Below are 17,965 nucleotides of genomic sequence, written 5' to 3' on the forward strand. Positions count from 1 at the left end.
TTTTAAATTATGTTGACATTTCATATTTCTTTATTTAAAATGTAAATCCTATTAGGTATAAGTAAAATTTACATATTTTTATATTAAATTTATGATATAAATATATATTTTTTTTCTTATAAGAGTCTGTGGATAAGAGTTTAGCACTTTTTATCAATTTTTTTTCTATTGCCGTTTCCAATTCGGCAAGGCATACCATTTGCATTTCCATTGCCAATGCCTGATTTAGTATACTAGTAAACAAGGTGTGATATGTAATTGGTAGGTAGAAATTGTTTGGTTAATGAAATAAAATACCTCTTCTTCATTTATATTATAAAAATTTAAATATTTAATTATCATTTTATATATGTATTAAAAAAAAATTGAACTTTAACTCCACCTTAAAATTTATTTCTAATACTATGATAAAAAAATAAATTGTCTAATTTTACTCCAAAAAGGGAAAGACGTTACCAAACATAGTATTATACAGAGCTTAAATACCTTGTCCCAAATCAATCGTGAGAAATAGTTATTCTGCTAACCAAACCAAACAAGGCCACGATATTATAAAATCGAGTGGCTTAAAATAATATCAGGAATCAATGTAATCATAAACATTGAAAAGGGACAAAACAATCTAGAGCAACTCAATAACACTACAAATTCCCCTCCTTCACAACCTCACCCATTGTGTAAGTTGTCCCTCTCTAAATTGGAAATGAAATCTCACAAACCTATACACTAAATTCAAGGAAAAAAAAATATATATATATATATAATACCTCATCTCATTTTGAAGCAACAGTTTTGAACCATCAGCACTTAAACACTACAATAACCGCCGCAGGAAAAATATATTAGACATATGAAACACATACTGTAGTGTTGACTACACAGGGATCACATCAACATTTGATGTATCTTCACATCTCAAAACAATACCATCAAGGCTAGCTGGAAATATGCATTTGGGCCACTGCCACCCTGTTGCCAATGACTCAGGTGGTGGAACAATCATCAGTACATTTTCATTTCGCTCAACAATTCCCATCACACTTACAGTGCTGCCTTCTTTGATGTACCTACAATACAGCAATAGAAGTTATTAGCAACATTTTGAAAATAGCAAAAACCTACTCAAAGGATTGGATTCTCAAAGCAATCATCCACTACGATGATGTACTCAGTTGCAATTTGGACCAATAATAAATGTTACAATAAATATCCAGCATGTATTATAGCTCAAGGTCCCAACTACAGCCTCAGCCTGAGTATCATAAGAAAACACACTCGGGTCATCTTAATTCTTTAACAGGAGACAGTCTTACCCTTCTTTCAATTGCATTATACGATCATCACCTGAAAGATTTTTACTCCCCAACCACCTGGTAAACTCTGGAGACAACTCTTGCTTCTCTGGGTTTATTTTAATAATATAGGAATCATCAACAAATGGAGTTACCCTTGCACCACTGCCAGTCTTAACCAATGCCCTCAGCCCTGATTGGAAATCAGAGATGTAGAAGTCACCTACGTGCCTCTGTAAAACAAACCAAAAATTACCATTAATTTTGAGATCTTACAGCTTACATGACAAGCCTGCATCATTCCAGTTTTGACAATGACAAGAGTGTTAAAAGTTCTCAATCTTGAGGGAATATAATAGCCTCTTTGATAGTTCACAAGTCTAAAGAGCTACAATTTGAAAATTTCTCAAGAGGATCAGAAGGAGGTGGGGGGTAAGACATGCAGGAAGCCAACCAAAAACTTCTTGCCAGCTACTCACCTCTGATGATCTTAGACCCCATGTAAAGTGATGATGGTTAGGATTGGCTGGCTTTGAACCCCATCCACGATACTCAAATAATCTTGTCGACGTATAGACACATCTGGGAACTCTTTGGAATGATGATTCCAAAGGTACATTACCACAGGTAACCACCTTCAGTAATCACAGGACAATAAGTCTTTTGATCAAATGTTTAATAATTAAGCATGAGAAAAAGGGAAAAGAAAAAAAAATGACTTGCATATGAGAAATGCCAATAGCAGGCCCTTAAACCACAAATATTTATCCATGTCCTGTTTCTGAAAAGAAAATAAAAAATATTATCTGCATATGTTATGAAACTATTATCATATTGAACTCTTTCCATGTGTCACTTTTATTTAGTTGATTCTAAATAAAAGGGAAAAAAGGTACACTTTGTGAAATTCAATACTGCAAATCCCAATGAATGCCACATTGGAGTGAAACAAATCCATATACTGCCAAAACATGAATAAAACGCAATGCATTGCCACTAAAAATCTTAAAAAAAAGAGGGAAGGGGGGGACAAATGAAAGGAATATGTATATGATCAGCAGTTATTCACAAATGAATTAGTTAGTGCCAAGAAGTAATTAGCTCAATCTCGTCCATTATTTGACTGTCTTCCTCCAAATGCACCATGTTAGAGAGTAAAAAAAAACAAACCCAATTACCACAATCAACTTTCTTACTGGAAAAATGGACGGCTAACAAACTAAATTATTGCTCCTGTCATGAAACTTCAATCAGAAAAGAACAAGTGGCTATGAATCCCATGTCACAAGTCAACGTAATAAAGATGCTCAGGGGTCTTGCCATTTAAATTTACCCCTTCAAAACCAACTTACTATCATTCTTTCCCATAAGAGATTGTACTTCAAAATTTCCAACTGATAGCAACCTCAAAAGGATCTTTAAGATTACATATACATTGGGAAAGAAAATGCCAGCGAGGTAGAGCCACTTCTCAACTCTACAACAAGAAGTAAAGAACAAGCTTCCTTTTGTTGGATTTTTCCAACATATTTGCTGATCTCAGAGTCAGTTAAATCATCAGTCACAACATCCGCTGCTACCAGTAATCCATTCCATACATACAGCTTCCAATGAACCCCTATGCATGGCAAATGGCCATTCCACTGGATCAAATATCATGCCAAAACTCAATGCCGCTGCCATCTCCTGGAAAATTTTGAGAACATATCTAAGTCCCCAAGACCTGTACTATAAGTAATCACACTTCCTTACAGGTTAAGAAGACTAAAGTAGTCTCCATAGGCAATCCCTTTAAGCAGCATAGTAACAATGCCCTGCTGCAATAAATAATAATACTAACAATCAGTCCCTCCAATCCAAATGGAGATAAACATTTCTCCACTCTTCAGAGTTTTCTGCTACTCACCCTAGACCTAGGAAGGCTTGCGTAACTACCACAATCTAGTCCAAAGAAGTGGGACACAGTGCAGTGAGGAATAGCTTGACAAAATAGTCTTGAAAGGAATAACTTTACCCTAATTCAGTCAAGCATACATGACAAATCTGACTATAAATTTTTATTCAGTTTTTCCATGCTATCATTCTCTTAAAATAGTATCTTAAACTAAGAAAAGCTTACGTCCTCACAATTAAGGGTGCATCTGGTACATTTAAAATGGTTTTCAAGACAATGGAATTGTGGAGACGTCATAAAAGCATCATGTATATCTGGGTGTGTTCAAGAAGTTTCTGTACAACACCATGCGCATAAAGAGTGGTTACAGTAGGATATGATTTTCTTGTAGGTCTCTGAACCACTTAAACTAACAGAACAACTTCAAGCATGTGCAATAGCAATGCAAAATGATGACAAAAAAGGGAAAAGATGATCCCAATCTGCATCCATTTAAAAAAATGGCATAAGAATATACACACACATGCGCTTGTATTATAAAAGCATCTATTACATACCCCAGAGACTTTCACATATTGCCCATTCTTTGCAGTTCTAAGATCAGCATCAGGATAACAAGCAATGAATTCTATGATAGCCTTTCTCCCCCAAAACATATTCCAAACAAGTAATGCAGCAACTGCTCCAAAAAGGACCACAACAACAATAAGGAGAATGGCATTGTTGACTGCTCCAAGAATAAAACCACCAGCAAGGAATCCCATCACAAATATCAGAATCACCAACCATAATACCGTCTTTGGAAAGCTCCTCATGAAAGAATAGTCATCATCTTGACTAAGAGCAGTCACTGCTGGGTTGTGAGAAATGGAGAAGCTGTTAATTTTCCCAGACCCCATAAATTCCAAAGGGCCTGATACTTTCCGAGGAAACCCAGCAGAATTTAAAGGGCCTGATGTTATGAGACCAGTTGCAGGTAGAACTGGTTGGAGAGGCCCAGAATTTTGTCGTGTTACTCCACCAGATTGCGGACCAGAGGACTTCTTCACAGGATCCCCATGTTTATTCAGTGGTCCAGAACTTGACTTCTTTAATGAAGCTGAACCAGATATGCCACCAGAAGATAAAGGACCAGACATGGTATACCCAGCACGAGGAGCAGCATTGGTCATCAGTGACCCTGAATGTGAAGAAGCCCCAGCAAATGATCCACTTCTTGAAGGAGCATTAGGTATTGGGCCAGATTTCCTAGATTTAGAACCATCCATAGGAATATCAAACATTTTTCCTAATTCTCCTGATTTCTTAATATCACCACCAGTATAAGGCATAGCTGTTGAACTCATTGTTGGAGTTCTTTCTTTTGGTTGCTCTGGCCTGCCCGAGACAAAAAGGCCATTGCTGAGTTGATGAGATGGGTATCTGGAACCCATCAAGCTTCTTAAACAAACCCAAAAGAAACCAAGCAATGAACTAACACTGAAATGATTCTGTGTCCCACTGAAATTTGAAAAGGAAAAACAAAAAGGTTTATTCAAGCCCGCATAAACTCTTTAGGGGACAAGAAATGCAATCAGCTACAAAAGCTACCATAATGAAGTGTCAATAAATAAATAAATCTGACCTGCAATAAACTGCCTATTAGACAGGAAAACATACAGGAAATGGGGCAAACTAAGATGCAGCAAAGATCTGCACCTCGTCCTTTGGTCAATAAAACACCAAAATTGAATACAAGATTAGAACATCAAGAATTACATTTTTGAACGTTACAAAATGAAAACCTAACATATTAAGAATGCAAAAGACAGCTGGAGCCACTCTCTAAGAAGAAAAACAGATTCATAAAACAATTAGAAAAAGATCACACAAAAGCTATGATGCAGCATGAAAGTAATCCATTGACCATCACATAAAATAGTAGCTTAATGGAGCTTTACATAATTATAAGAGCCTCAATATTGAAACAATAATACATATAACTTTGAAATTCATTTCCTTCCCAACATTTGTTAGCAGCTCACCAATTAGAAAATTTATTCCAATTAAATTAAACAATACTATCGGAACTAATTTTTTTCCTCATTGTTTAGTAAGACATAAATGCAGGACAGAAACAGAATGTTAATAAAGTTAAATCTTTCATTCTATTTGTTGCCAAGGTACTGAAAATTGGTTATCTACACAGGCATCCAATGGCATCAAAAAAATCACAGCACAACTATCCAAAACGATTCAAGAGAATCAGCAAAATGAAAACCAATGGGAAATGAAAAAAATGAACTGCTTAGAAGGGGCACTGGGCTGAAACCCTAAAGAGGATATGGTAACACAAAATGCTTGGTGTCATGAAATCAACAAGAAGCATCCAAACTTGAAAGGATATGAAATTTAACCAATTATTTATGTCTAACTACAGTCTACACCATCCCAGACTGCAGAATTTAGATAAAGAGGAAAAAGATATTCATTTCTAACAAATATCCAAAATATGTAAAAACAAGAAATTTGGAAACTAATGGAATCCCATTGGATCTTGGATACTTCAACTAAGTTATTCCATTCCCAAAGAATATAAAAAAAATCCTGTTCGGTCAAATATCCAAATCAGCAAACTCCTGTGTTTGACACCAACTCAAAACCTGGATTTTCAAAAAATTCTCAACATTGTTCATATTGTCAAAGATTTTTTTTCTTTTGTCAAGTTTTCAGACAATGAGAAATCTAATATTCAAAATTCGAAATTTAGTTCAGTCACATTCTCTCAGCAACCAACAGAGGAAGATATTATACCTAGGCCGATTCTTTCTATATCAATACTCATACAAAATGCATACCCATCTAAACAAAAAAGCACGCACACACATAGTAAATCAATAGCATCCTGCAAATACAGAAAACCATCACCCAAATCAGGAAAACAGAAAACACGCATGTCAACATATTGAACAAAGAAAGAAATTGCCCAGAAAATGCCAAAGATCTAGAAAAAGAAATAGGGATAATAAACGCTGAGAGTTCAATAGTGGGCTAAACAAAGAGATGCAATAGAGCAAAAATCGAGATGCAATAGAGCAAAAATCTTAGGGACAAAATGGAAATGAAATTGAATATATGGATAGTAATATGATAGGGCACCTGAAACAATCAGTGAGAAATGGAATGTGAGTTTCAATGAATCAAAACCAGGAGGTGAAGTAATAGTAGTGGCAGTTGCAAGTATAAACACTGCAAGATCCCATCCGCGTACAATTCACCATCTCTCTCTTTCTCTCTCTCTCTCTCTCTCTCTCTTGAAGGAGCGACAGCAACTGGTGAGTTGTCTCTATCTGCAAAAATAAAATCCACCAAATTAAGAGAGAGAAAGCTAAAAGACTGAGTGAAAAATGTTATCTTTTTTATAATATTACCTGGAAAAGAAGAACCTTTCACCTTCACCTTCTCCTTGACCTCTCCCTTTCTGCATTTGTTTAGTAATTTATTTCTTAACGCTCTCACTGTCTCTGTGCTGGAATGGCAAGAGGGTGCTGCTGGTATTACATCAATGAAATGACCATACTACCCCTGAAACTGTTGATATTAGCATGAGAATTTCTTGGAATGAAGTTGGCGAATTTATAATCTTCGCACGCTTAGATTTAATTTAGGTCTGTAATTTAGGTAAAAATCAGTTTTTTAGGAGAGGCATTCCCAGATGGGCAATTCCTTCACATCTATTTTCTTTGTTTTACACTAAAATATTAAATCCTAATAAAAACTGATATAAATTTTAATTTATCGAGCGCTATTTTTAATGACCAATAAAATCATCAAACGTGGCTCCATCAAAACTATGCAGAAGCCACGTTTTAAAACCTCGCTTTTGTTGTTTACTGCATACTACAGTTACATCGATCGAAAAAGCTTCTCCTTTTTCCTTCCAAACTCCGCATTCTCTTCAGCTTCATCATTCATTAGCTGCAAATTTGAAGGGATGAACAGGCTCTGTAGGGGATCTGCTATTCTAATTCTGTGCTTCTTCTCCATATCTTTGTTTCTTCCTGTGAGAGATGAGGGACAAAATGACACTTTCATCTGCAGTCATGGTACCTATTGGGACAGAACCAAGACGGTCATCCATCGAGCTAAGGCCTACTTCTTTTCTCCGAATACAGGGTATATATAGTAAGTTCCTTGACATTTATATGAATAACACATTTCTAATATTTGGCATCTAATTTAAAAAGAAAAAAAAAATAAATTTCTTTTCTGAGATTTAGTGTCAGAGGCAGCAATGAGGCTGGTGAGTAGATAGACGTGGTAGCTGAATGGAAAATGAAAGAAGCAGTTTGGCCAAAGTGGACCCTGCCAAATCTGCTGCCAAAATAGCTAGTGAAACAGTGCACAACGCAAAGGAGAAGGTGAAACGAAGCCCATCCTATAAGGGACGACAAGAATCTGATCATAGCAAGCTTGGATCACTGTCAATGACTAGAAGCAAACAACGAAAACAAATCCAATCGAAAGAATTCCTCAGGCTTTCCATTGGGGGTGAAAAATGTAATCAAACAATTTTATCAAGTGTAGTTGATAAACGATCTTAAAGCATTCTGTTTTCATTGAATTGAAGGGAAGTAAAAATCTTCTCCTTCACGAGCAGCTCAGGGCTCCAAGGGCATTGGGTAGCTGTTAGCCTACGAAAAGTGGTTCTAGACAAGACTATTATTGGTAGTAAAGAATTTCTTTTTTTTTTTTTTTATCAAGAAGGATTGTTAATTTTTATAAAATTACATTGATGACGTGGCAGGCTGTCAGGGGAAGCGGAGGAACAGCATCACTCTCCTATTTTCAAGGTCCAGACTCATCTCCAAACTCAACACAAAAAAAAAAAAAAAAAAAAAAATCCAGACAGCTCTGCATACGGAAACACATTCTCTCTCTCTCTCTCTCTCTCTCTCTCTCGACGCCTCTCTGTTTTCTATCGAAAAGGCATGGCACTTTCCCTCTCATCCAAAACCAAAACCTACCTAACCACCTTTATGGCGAGATCAATCCCCCGCTTCTTAGCCCTGCGCGCCCATTCTAATACTCCTTCCCACCCCAACCACACCGACATCTCAGATGACTCCTCCTCCACCGACTCTTTGCTACGGAAACTCGAGGATGCCATCCACCAGATCATCGTGCGCCGCGCTGCACCTGATTGGCTCCCTTTCCTCCCTGGTTCCTCCTATTGGGTCCCACCTCCTAGATCCACCGCCGGATCCCTAGGGATTGCTCACTTAGTTGAGAAGCCTGCCAATCCCTTGACCGATGAGGAGTCCCTCCCCATGATCACCCTCAGAGGTTGGCCTTCCTCCGATTATTTTATTAAAGGTAATTGATTGCTTTTTTCTGTTACGATTTGGAAGATTTTTTTGTAATTGGGATTGTTTTCAAATGCTTGGATTTTGGATGCCTTCTTCATAAATTGGTGTTCTCTATAGAAAAATTCTGTTTGATTTTGATAGTTATGAATGTTGTTTGGTTGTTATTAGCTGGCTTTCTGGGAGGGTTTCCTTTGTAATTAGAGATTAGTTCTCTTTAGTGGTTCATGAATATCCCCAACATGGACTGATCGCTCTCTGCTCCTAGCCGATAAATGCACTAGTGTTTACCCTTGTAAAAAAATCATATATTGCTGAAGCTTTGGAAATATAAGTAAGTAGGAGGACTAGATGAGGTAAATTGATGTTAAGAATTCAGCTTGATTTTATAAATATAGTTACACCTTTGGAACTTCATTTTCTTAATGGTTGTAAAATTGATACATCCTGCAACTGTTTCCCTTGGTCCTTTGAAATAATATCTTATCAGGAATACAATGTTTATTACAGCTTTTCCTTTCCCCCTCCGATCTGTTATAGGTGCACCTCCACATTCAATGGAGGTGAATATGACTTCAAAAAAAGCAGCAGAGGCGGAGGCAACTTCCAATAATGCATCTAAATCTGAAGATGACGAAGGATGAATTATGCTTGTAAAAGAACTAGCATCTGGGTGAGTGAGCTTTTTCCTTGTCTATGCATATATTGGTTACTTCTATTTTTGTTTTTCACATTGATAGTGCTAGTAGTATCTGCTAAAATATGTTGCTGACAAGCAATATCTAGCATGCCATTTGGTGAATTTTAAGCTGTCCATTTTAGTTTGGGGTTGGAAAGCTGGTGCTTCCTTCTTCAGACATTTTCTTGGGAAGATGTAAGATTTGCGAGATAATTGTATATGTCAGCATGCTAATTTATGTTGTTGAATTGTTTTACTGAAATCATGCAATCGATGAAGTCTAAACCTGGATTCTATAATAAAATAACACAACTTGAAAGAGGCATTTTTTAACCTGAAAAAATTTAAATTGAAATTGTTAATTATTTAAAATAGTTATAACTGAACAAAAAAGTGCCTCTGGATAAGGGAAACGTTTGTAAATGATGACAACATTCTCATATTCTTAAAAAGTAGAAAAGATATGGGAAGCTGGGTCATGATGTCACCTAACAGCAGTACCAGGTTAGGGGAGAAAAGAAAAAGAAGAAACTACAAGTGGGTACAGGCTAGAGACGTCTTAAGATTACCATGTTGATCTGATATGACTTCTTTTCATGGAACTATGATGCTTGGGCATAAAGGCTAACAGATTGATGCATTATTTACGTACATGATTTATCTTTTGCCTTGTAGACTTGGCTAAACTTTGCCTTGAAAAACTCTTTAAATCTTTCAATTGACTCTCTTATTGCAATGTGCCAGGCTCATCTAGACGTGTACATTTTACGTAGAAGCAAAGGTTCAATAGACGTGGAAATTTTACAAACCGCATGGCAATTTGGTCAATTGCTGGGAGCTGGACGGATGCAACCTGGTGATGCAGCAATTATTTTCAGAGATCATTGCTACCTCGAAGCATGAATTACCGGTTTTTGTTGAAACGCACGTTGTATTTATTGGTAGCCCTTCAGCTTTCTGAATATTTTCTTTTCTGATGGTCGTTCAGATCATTAGTTTTCCTTGTACATATGCTTGCAAGAATAATAGCAACGGTGTTTCTGTTCTCTACCTGCCCCGCTACAGCATGAACCCCTCTCCCCTATTACCCATTGCCCTCGCTTTTCCCTAAAGATAAGAAAATGCCCAAGGAGATATATTGGGGATGTAAATCGGTATTTGATGAGATGATTAAAAAATAAATCCAATTCAATTTGTGTGCTACAGGCTTCAACCAAACCCAGCCAAAAGAATGTCAATACACATGAATATATCGAGTCACGGTTAATTTCTCCTCCTGTTAGGCCTCACGCATTGAAAAATGAAAACGAGCACGAGGGCGAAGGTTCTACACGCAGAAAAACAAAATATTTTAGGTCTCACGAACAAAAAGGTATGGATAATTTTCTCGTAAGAAAACAAATGTTAAACAAGTATTTCTCTATGGTGCTGTTTCTTAATACACAACGACTGAAATACAGGTATAGGAATTCCTAAAGATAAACAACACTTCCGGCTATGTAGTTTGAAATTGGAAGATGCCCATGATTCTCCATGTACAAGTGAAGGCAAGGACAAACTTTCCAGCATCGATTTGCTCAGTGTCCAAATGTCATGTCCAAACATAAAACCAATCACATGAAGGCAATACCTCATGTAAATTGTTAAGAACCAAATTTAGTTGCTCCATGATGCACAAATTCATGTAGACTATCCAAAAAAGACTCCATCCAAAGGAATGCAAGACCTGAAAAAATAATAGTGAAAAAAAAGGAAAAAAAGAATTCCAAAAAATTTAAGATCAACTCTCACGATGCATAAAATGCATGTAAAAACACATCCAAGACACAAAATGTTCAAGGATGCAACAATTCATCTGATAAGTTAACAGTGTAAAACCAGAGGCAGAATTACAAATTTAGACGAGCATCTATGACAAGCAAAACCCTTTTTATTCATATTTATATCCTATTCTATTCATTTTCCAGCAATTTCCTAATACTTCCCGAAAATTTAAATTTCTTTTTTTTTTTGTAAAAAAATCTCCATTCACTTTTAAATACATTTTCTAAGAACCCAACTCACATTAACTCACATTAAACAGAAGTGAAGCAAAAATTGTCATGGCAGAATAAAGAAGCTGGCTAGTTAGGTTAACTGATTCAGTTTTTGCAGGAGCAACCAGAGATCCATCTATAAACTGAAGCTTATTCTTCGAAGCCAAGGCCATTTGCATTGCTCTAGCCCAAGAATGGTAGTTTGATCCAGTAAGAACTGGGGAAACTAACACCAGCACCGGATTCACGTTAGGATGCCAAAAATACAGATCACAAGGATATTGTAAGTGATCATTGCTTTGATTCATAGTTATGACAGATGAAATTTTCCAGGAAACAGCAAGAAAAAGAAGAGAAAATTAAGAGACACAAGAAAAAAATAACTGCTCAAAGAAGTGCGTTGACATCATGAAACAAAACTGAATTGAGAATAGGAAATCTTCTCATTGAATTAATGAACAGTAGCTAAGCTACTTATGTACAAAGCTAACAGCTAAAGAGAGGAGAAAATACATGTGGAGGAAACAGTAACAATGATAACTATCTAACAGCCTCTAAACTCTTAACTGAATCAGTTAACTTAACTAGCCAGCTTCTTTATTCTCCCGTGATAATGTGAAAGATCAGAAGCACCTAAAGATGCTAGTAAGCAAAAAAGGTTAAATTACTCCTTGTGCATCTCTTTTGGCCACACTCTTACCCCCTGCTTGGAAACTAGAATTTTATAAGAATTTAATTTAATTGATTTATTTTTTGTCAATTCTCATGTTTAGAATGAAAGAATTCAATTATTTTTAACTTATGAAAAAATTCATTTTAAAAGAAATAGAAATTAAGCATGATAGTATGAGAATTCAGTTAAATTCTTTTCTTACAAATGATTTATTCCAAATGAAGCCTAAGGAAGCAGATACAGAAGGTTAAGCAATTGTGAACACAAACTGTGCATGGAAGTTGAAATTACTCACTGAGATTATAACACCGCAGAGAATTCCGAATTAATAAAGGCCCAACATTCTTAGCTCTGTAACATGGCTGGCATCAAGTTCAGGTACATTTTTGCTAGCTTCTCGGTCTTCTACCACATATTCCTGACATTATTACAGTACCAAAGCGATGATGCTTCAATATAAAAGAACTAGAACATTTAGAAAAGCAATCAGATATACAAAGCAGCAAAAAAAATCTTAATCCATCCTTCCCTGTCATTAAAGCAACCTGAATGTTTTAGAAGTCCTTTAGTTAAGCTTGAAAATAGTCATCATCCAATTGCAAAATTATTATACAAAAAACTTTAAATATATAAAAAGTTGGCGCTCAGAGAGGGAGTTTGCTCTTCTAAATGTATACCTAATGGATAGACTCACATTAAATTGGATCTACTCCCAATCTTTCCCGAGTTTAGGGTTGCCAAATTGAAAGACAACTAAGATAAGACACCAATTCCATGGAAACTTTTATAAAATTGGTGATAAAATACAGAATTGAATTTAAATCATTACTTTGAATCAGCTTTATTAAAAGTTATTTTAGAAAGTCCAAAATGCTTTAAGAATAAGATACCAGACCCTTGTTAGTTCTTGTTTGGCAAGGACATGGTAATGGCGTTCATTGATCCTTTGTCCACATATAATGGCAATGAAGAAACCATAGAGCAAACCCACCAAAACAATAGCTAAAACTGCACAATTGAAAATAGCATGGTATTAGAGTTAGTCACAAAGAAGCCACGAAAATTTTTTCTAAAAATATGAAGTGGAAAATTTGATAACAAATGCAAAACATAAGCTGCCATAAAGCCATTGATCCTCAAATTTACATGTACAGAATACAAAACATCAAAACAGGAAATGCTCACAAGTTAGGCTTTTAGAAACCTTTGTGATACAGAACAGGAATGTCAATAAGTGGATAGTTCATGTATAAAATGACACCATATTCCCATTAAATTCAGGTCAACTGACGTATCACCCTTTATCAAAAAGAATAAGCCATTATAACATTAACAGGCTAATGACAGATATCCAAAACAGTATATAAATTCACAACTATAGCCACTTCTTTTAAAATTATAAATAATGGCCACAAACTTTAACATTTGTAACAATTATAGTGACCCTCTAACTTCTTTTTCTAAACTATGTGCCCTTAATGATGTGCAATGCATGCTCAGATGGATTAACTTAATAACGTTTGAGTTAACTAAGAGAAATTTATTTTTTTTTTGTTCATTAGCACTTTTAACAAAGTACAATGAAAATTCACAAATAAAAGTAAAATTCTCTTTTGCACAAGGAAAAAGGTGGTGTAAGTGGCATATGCATAATTCTTTAAGGATGCAATGCCTTGGGAAAATTATTCAAGTAGCACTTATTTCCAAGAAAGTGAACAAACATGGAACATATCATAAGTTTAAAAATTTCTAAGATATAACTAATTGGAATTATTCTCATCTTGAAAGTCCTCACATGACTAAAAAGTTAAGTGAAAGGAAAGAGGGAACAAATTGTTAGTGCACCTAAACAAAAGGCTGTCGATTTGTCATTTCCCCAAAAAAGGAAAGCTGAAACATTAATATTACATCTTATTGAATATATCCAATATTCACTATAATACAGTGCTGTAATTAGAAAAAGTTAGTCAAACTCCTTATATACCTCTCACCCACCCCCACCGAGACCACTCCCCTTTCTCTCTATATCTAAAAACAAAAGGAAGTTTCTTTCATCCAACCTGCAAACTAACTTGGGTTGGCAAGATTTCAAATGAGGACTCTAGGAACCCTACCATTTCCCACACCAATTCAGTTATTACTATACCAGACAGGAAAGAAGAGATGTTGCAGATTCAGTTGAACTTTTAGAAAACTATTACATGTTATTGTTAAGTAAGGTAATCCCACATTTTTGAAGATTGGATCTGATCAAAATCCCCTCCCAAGCAGCTTCCCAAGATAACTAACAAGAATTTTTGTTTATATATATTTAACTATTGGTACAATTGAACCCTTAATTCACATCCTACCCAAATGTTGATCCTACCACAATACCAATGTGGTAAAGCATACTGAAAAAACAGACTTAAAGTAGATCACTAAAAGTACTTTGCATACCAGCCATTGTATAAAACCCGTAAGGATGTTCTTCATAGCCAAACATTTCTCTGAGCTCCTCCCCATAGAACTTGTAGACAAGCATCCCCAAGAGTGCAACAATCTGTTGATGGCATAAGTTCAATAATTCACTAAACAAGAAAGAAAAATTCATCACTCGTGGATTTAAAGAATTAACAGAACAAAAATATGGCCTACCATCTGATCAAAACATTCCCTATGTTACATTATTCCGGATGTTTCAGTGTATGACCAAGAGAAATTTACAATTTCAAATAGGGAAGCCCAAAAATTAGAAATTATAAGGCTCTAAATTTAGATGTGAGGTAAGATTCAGCACTTAACACAAAATAAGAATAAAATTAGGACTAACAGAATATGAACATTGTGCCTGAACAGTACACAGATGGCAGATTTGAAGAAGTTAGGGTTTAAGCCTCAGAGATTCACTAAGATCTACTGAAAGTCTGGAAGTCTCGCAGAAGAGAAGTTTAAGTGTTTCACCATTAAAAGATAGCAAACTTGATAAGAGATTTTAACATGCAGCTGCTTACACAGATGGCAAACTTGAAGAAGTTAGGGTTTAAACATCAGAGATTCACTAAGATTTGCTGAAAGTCTGGAAGTCTCACAGAGGAAGAAATTTAAGTATTTAACCATTAAAATATTGCAAACATGATAAGAGATTTTAACACACTGCTGCTTGATCTCATGCTGGAAAATATAACTGTTCAATTTCCCAAGCAGTAGCCACAAGCACAAACTCCACTAAGGATATCGATGTTAAAATAACAATATCAGCCTTTCAAACAGTAATCTGAAGACAACTTAAGAAAGACCAAGTGATGATGCCAGAACTGGAAGCCATTTTAATCATATTCAAAAAACACTTTAACTAATTGGGTCCGCTAGCACAAACAAGGTAACTGAACATCAAATTGAAATAGTTGGTTACCATACCAGCTGAACAACTACAAAAATGAATGCATGGTCCCTCGCAACAAGGAACTGAAATTTCAATCTCAACCACCAGCGGTCAGGTGGGACATTGGCACGTAATACAAACAATGCCCTGCACTCTGTACAGTGAGCAAAAGCAAAGCCCTCCTGGAAAAATTAAGGAAGTAAATAAAAGGTACTAATAATTAAAAAGTTACACAACCTAAAGTTGTCAAACATATGAATCTATCATTGTGAAATATACATAATTATATGAATTTTTTGCACCACCACACAAAATCACCAAGACTAGAAGGCTCAGTTTTCCTTAATCTCAATTTCAAAAAGTATTATTCCAAAATATCGATCATGATTCTGCTAGTCAAGCAAAAAGGATGCCAGTGAAAATAATAATCACCTTGGTTGACCTCCAGTTATCAAGGCATGACCTATGAACATACTTTTGAGTGCCTTTGCAATGGCATGGTGCAATTAGGTCTTCTCCTGAAATAAATTAGCACATTTTGCAACCTAATTAGGTTCAGAAACACCATTTTATAGTTACAGATAACCACAACTTGTGGGCCACAAATTATGCGTAGTCCAAAAATATCATCTTAATTTGTCTCACAAAAATATATCATGCCAAATAGGACAAGAAAATTTAAGACACAAAAAATGGTACCAAGCAGAATAGGTAGTAAAGACCTGCAGTATCAAGGCAAATACGGCATTGAGGTTGATCTGGATTAACTAGATGGTAAGTTTCATCGATTTGAACACCTTCTAAATCATCGCAATCCCGTGCTATAGATATAATTTCACATGAAGATGATGATTCTTCAGAATGATGCAAAATGGTAGACTGGCATAAGATGGGCTCACTTTCTGAAATATCTTCCTTGTGACTATCATTTGATACTAATTGCATTGCAAATAATATTGAATCAGCATTAATCTGTCAAATTCATCGAAAAACCTATAATTCCTGCCGCACATTTCAATAGCAATTAGGCAACCTGCAAAATAGGTGACAATGAAAAGGTTAGGCTAAACAGTAAACAGGACATGTAACCAAGTGCCAACTCTAATGAAAAGTGACAATTAGATTCAAAGACTAAGTGCCAAAAGGTAAATCAGATTCCAAGAACAAATATCATTTGAGAAGCGTTTCAAAAAAGAAAAAAAAAATCCAAAAAATTTCAGAGCATATTCATAAAAAGTGTCCAACTCAATTTGACACACAAATATCTAGTTAGATAATTTCTGTAAAAACTCATAGGAGCTCTCAATCTGAATACTTGTCAAGAAAGAGTCTCAAACCTACAAATAAGTGGCACTTAAACTCATCCTCTCTCTCCAAAAAGTTTAAGCTCGCTCAGATCCAAGTAAGACCACAGCTATATAGCACAATAACGATGGAGATGCACATGATATGAGCTTCAACAAGATGTTTCCTGAATTCTAAATTACTATAATACAGGAAGAGGAAACTCGCCCTATCTAATTGTTTGACGGCATTAAACAGAAGAGAACAAAGCATTTTGCATTAAGCTGCAAAATCTAAATCCTAACAACTCAAAAAAACAGAGGGAAAAAAATGGAAATTCCAAGTAAAAAAGTACATAGATAAAACTGATTCAAATATATATATATATATAATTGAATGGGGAAAATAAAAAGTACCTGATATTTACCGAAAATTGAGGATCTTCATGATATTGAAACAATATCAGGATTCGCTTCTAAGAATTCAGAAACAAATCAGGGGAGGAATTGTAGGATTCGTAGTTTCGCGTCAATGGCCATTAAAGAGAAAGAGAGAAGGAAACTCAGAGACAGAGAGCGTTGATTGAGAGAGAGAGTAGACATACCACAACTTTGAATAGACCAAGATTATTTGATAAAACATAGAATGCAGACCGGATTTAATTAACAGTCGTGATAAAGTTACAGAGGCTTTTAGATAGTCTGGCACAAATGCCGGTTGCGTGTTGTATTGTGGTTGGCTGTGTTGTAGATGTGCAGAACAGGCATTGATAGGATTATACAGTAGCGTGGTGAAAAACTAAGTGTCCAGCTGGACCGATATTATATATAGAATAAGGTTGAATTTATCGCGTTTAATTTAGTTTGTTTTTAATTTTTAATTTAATTTAATTAATAAATTTTAATTTATATTTAAATTAATTTAATTAATAAAAATATTGTTTTTTAATATTAAAATATAATATAAAAGTAATTTATTTTATATTTTAATTATACAAATTATATAATATAAAAATAATATTTTAATATTATTTTTAAAATATTTAATTATTTTGTTTAAATAATATTAAAAAATAATTTTTGTTAATATTAAAATATTATTTTATATTGTATAATTTATTTATTTATATATCAAATAATTTATTTAAATAAATTATTTAATATTTAATTATTTTTTAATATTAAAATATTATTTTTTATATTCAATATTATTAATTAAATAAAAATATTATTTTTATTATTTAATATTATTAATTAGAATAGTAATAATTTTTAATTTTAATTAATTATATGAAAATATAAAAATATTTTTTTATATTTTCAATTTAATTAATAATATTAAATAATAAAAATAATATTTTAATATTAAAAAAATAATTAAATAATTATATATTTTTAT

General features: G+C 34.6%; 3 protein-coding genes across 8 annotated transcripts; 1 reads left to right on the forward strand and 2 right to left on the reverse strand.

The window, feature by feature from the left end:
- Positions 1-549: 549 nt before the first annotated feature.
- On the reverse strand, positions 550-6,930 carry LOC110665700 (uncharacterized membrane protein At1g16860). 3 transcript variants are annotated; one of them, XM_058132892.1, is made up of 6 exons: positions 6,597-6,930; positions 6,329-6,515; positions 3,744-4,689; positions 1,772-1,927; positions 1,314-1,525; positions 550-1,067 (listed from the first exon to the last, which is right to left on the reverse strand). In XM_058132892.1, the coding sequence occupies exons 3-6, from the start codon at positions 4,617-4,619 to the stop codon at positions 875-877; spliced, it is 1,437 nt and encodes a 478-aa protein (XP_057988875.1). In that variant the 5' UTR covers positions 4,620-4,689; positions 6,329-6,515; positions 6,597-6,930; the 3' UTR covers positions 550-874. The 3 variants fall into 3 exon arrangements, with proteins under 3 accessions (XP_057988875.1, XP_057988877.1, XP_057988876.1); XM_058132894.1 differs by lacking the exons at positions 6,329-6,515; positions 6,597-6,930 and adding an exon at positions 4,811-6,239 and having other exon boundaries at positions 3,744-4,686; XM_058132893.1 differs by lacking the exons at positions 6,329-6,515; positions 6,597-6,930 and having other exon boundaries at positions 3,744-6,239.
- A 165-nt stretch (positions 6,931-7,095) lies between these two features.
- Positions 7,096-10,260, forward strand: LOC110665702 (uncharacterized). 2 transcript variants are annotated; one of them, XM_058132895.1, is made up of 4 exons: positions 7,096-7,893; positions 7,973-8,541; positions 9,042-9,204; positions 9,955-10,260. In XM_058132895.1, exons 2-3 carry the CDS (start codon positions 8,157-8,159, stop codon positions 9,173-9,175), a joined length of 519 nt encoding a protein of 172 aa, XP_057988878.1. In that variant the 5' UTR covers positions 7,096-7,893; positions 7,973-8,156; the 3' UTR covers positions 9,176-9,204; positions 9,955-10,260. The 2 variants fall into 2 exon arrangements, with proteins under 2 accessions (XP_057988878.1, XP_057988879.1); XM_058132896.1 differs by having other exon boundaries at positions 7,097-7,893; positions 9,072-9,204.
- Positions 10,261-10,559: 299 nt separating this feature from the next.
- On the reverse strand, positions 10,560-17,200 carry LOC110665701 (uncharacterized). 3 transcript variants are annotated; one of them, XR_002496959.2, is made up of 8 exons: positions 16,984-17,200; positions 16,006-16,316; positions 15,716-15,801; positions 15,319-15,465; positions 14,359-14,461; positions 12,810-12,927; positions 12,215-12,337; positions 10,560-10,936 (listed from the first exon to the last, which is right to left on the reverse strand). XR_002496959.2 is itself a non-coding variant. In XM_021825918.2 (8 exons), exons 2-7 carry the CDS (start codon positions 16,226-16,228, stop codon positions 12,245-12,247), a joined length of 765 nt encoding a protein of 254 aa, XP_021681610.2. In that variant the 5' UTR covers positions 16,229-16,316; positions 16,995-17,198; the 3' UTR covers positions 10,560-10,936; positions 12,215-12,244. The 3 variants fall into 3 exon arrangements, 2 of the variants coding, with proteins under 2 accessions (XP_021681610.2, XP_021681609.2); XM_021825918.2 differs by having other exon boundaries at positions 12,815-12,927; positions 16,995-17,198; XM_021825917.2 differs by having other exon boundaries at positions 12,815-12,927; positions 16,984-17,197.
- Between the last annotated feature and the right edge of the window lie 765 nt (positions 17,201-17,965).

The sequence above is a fragment of the Hevea brasiliensis genome, chromosome 13 (genome assembly GCF_030052815.1).
Source record: "Hevea brasiliensis isolate MT/VB/25A 57/8 chromosome 13, ASM3005281v1, whole genome shotgun sequence".
NCBI lineage: Eukaryota > Viridiplantae > Streptophyta > Magnoliopsida > Malpighiales > Euphorbiaceae > Hevea > Hevea brasiliensis.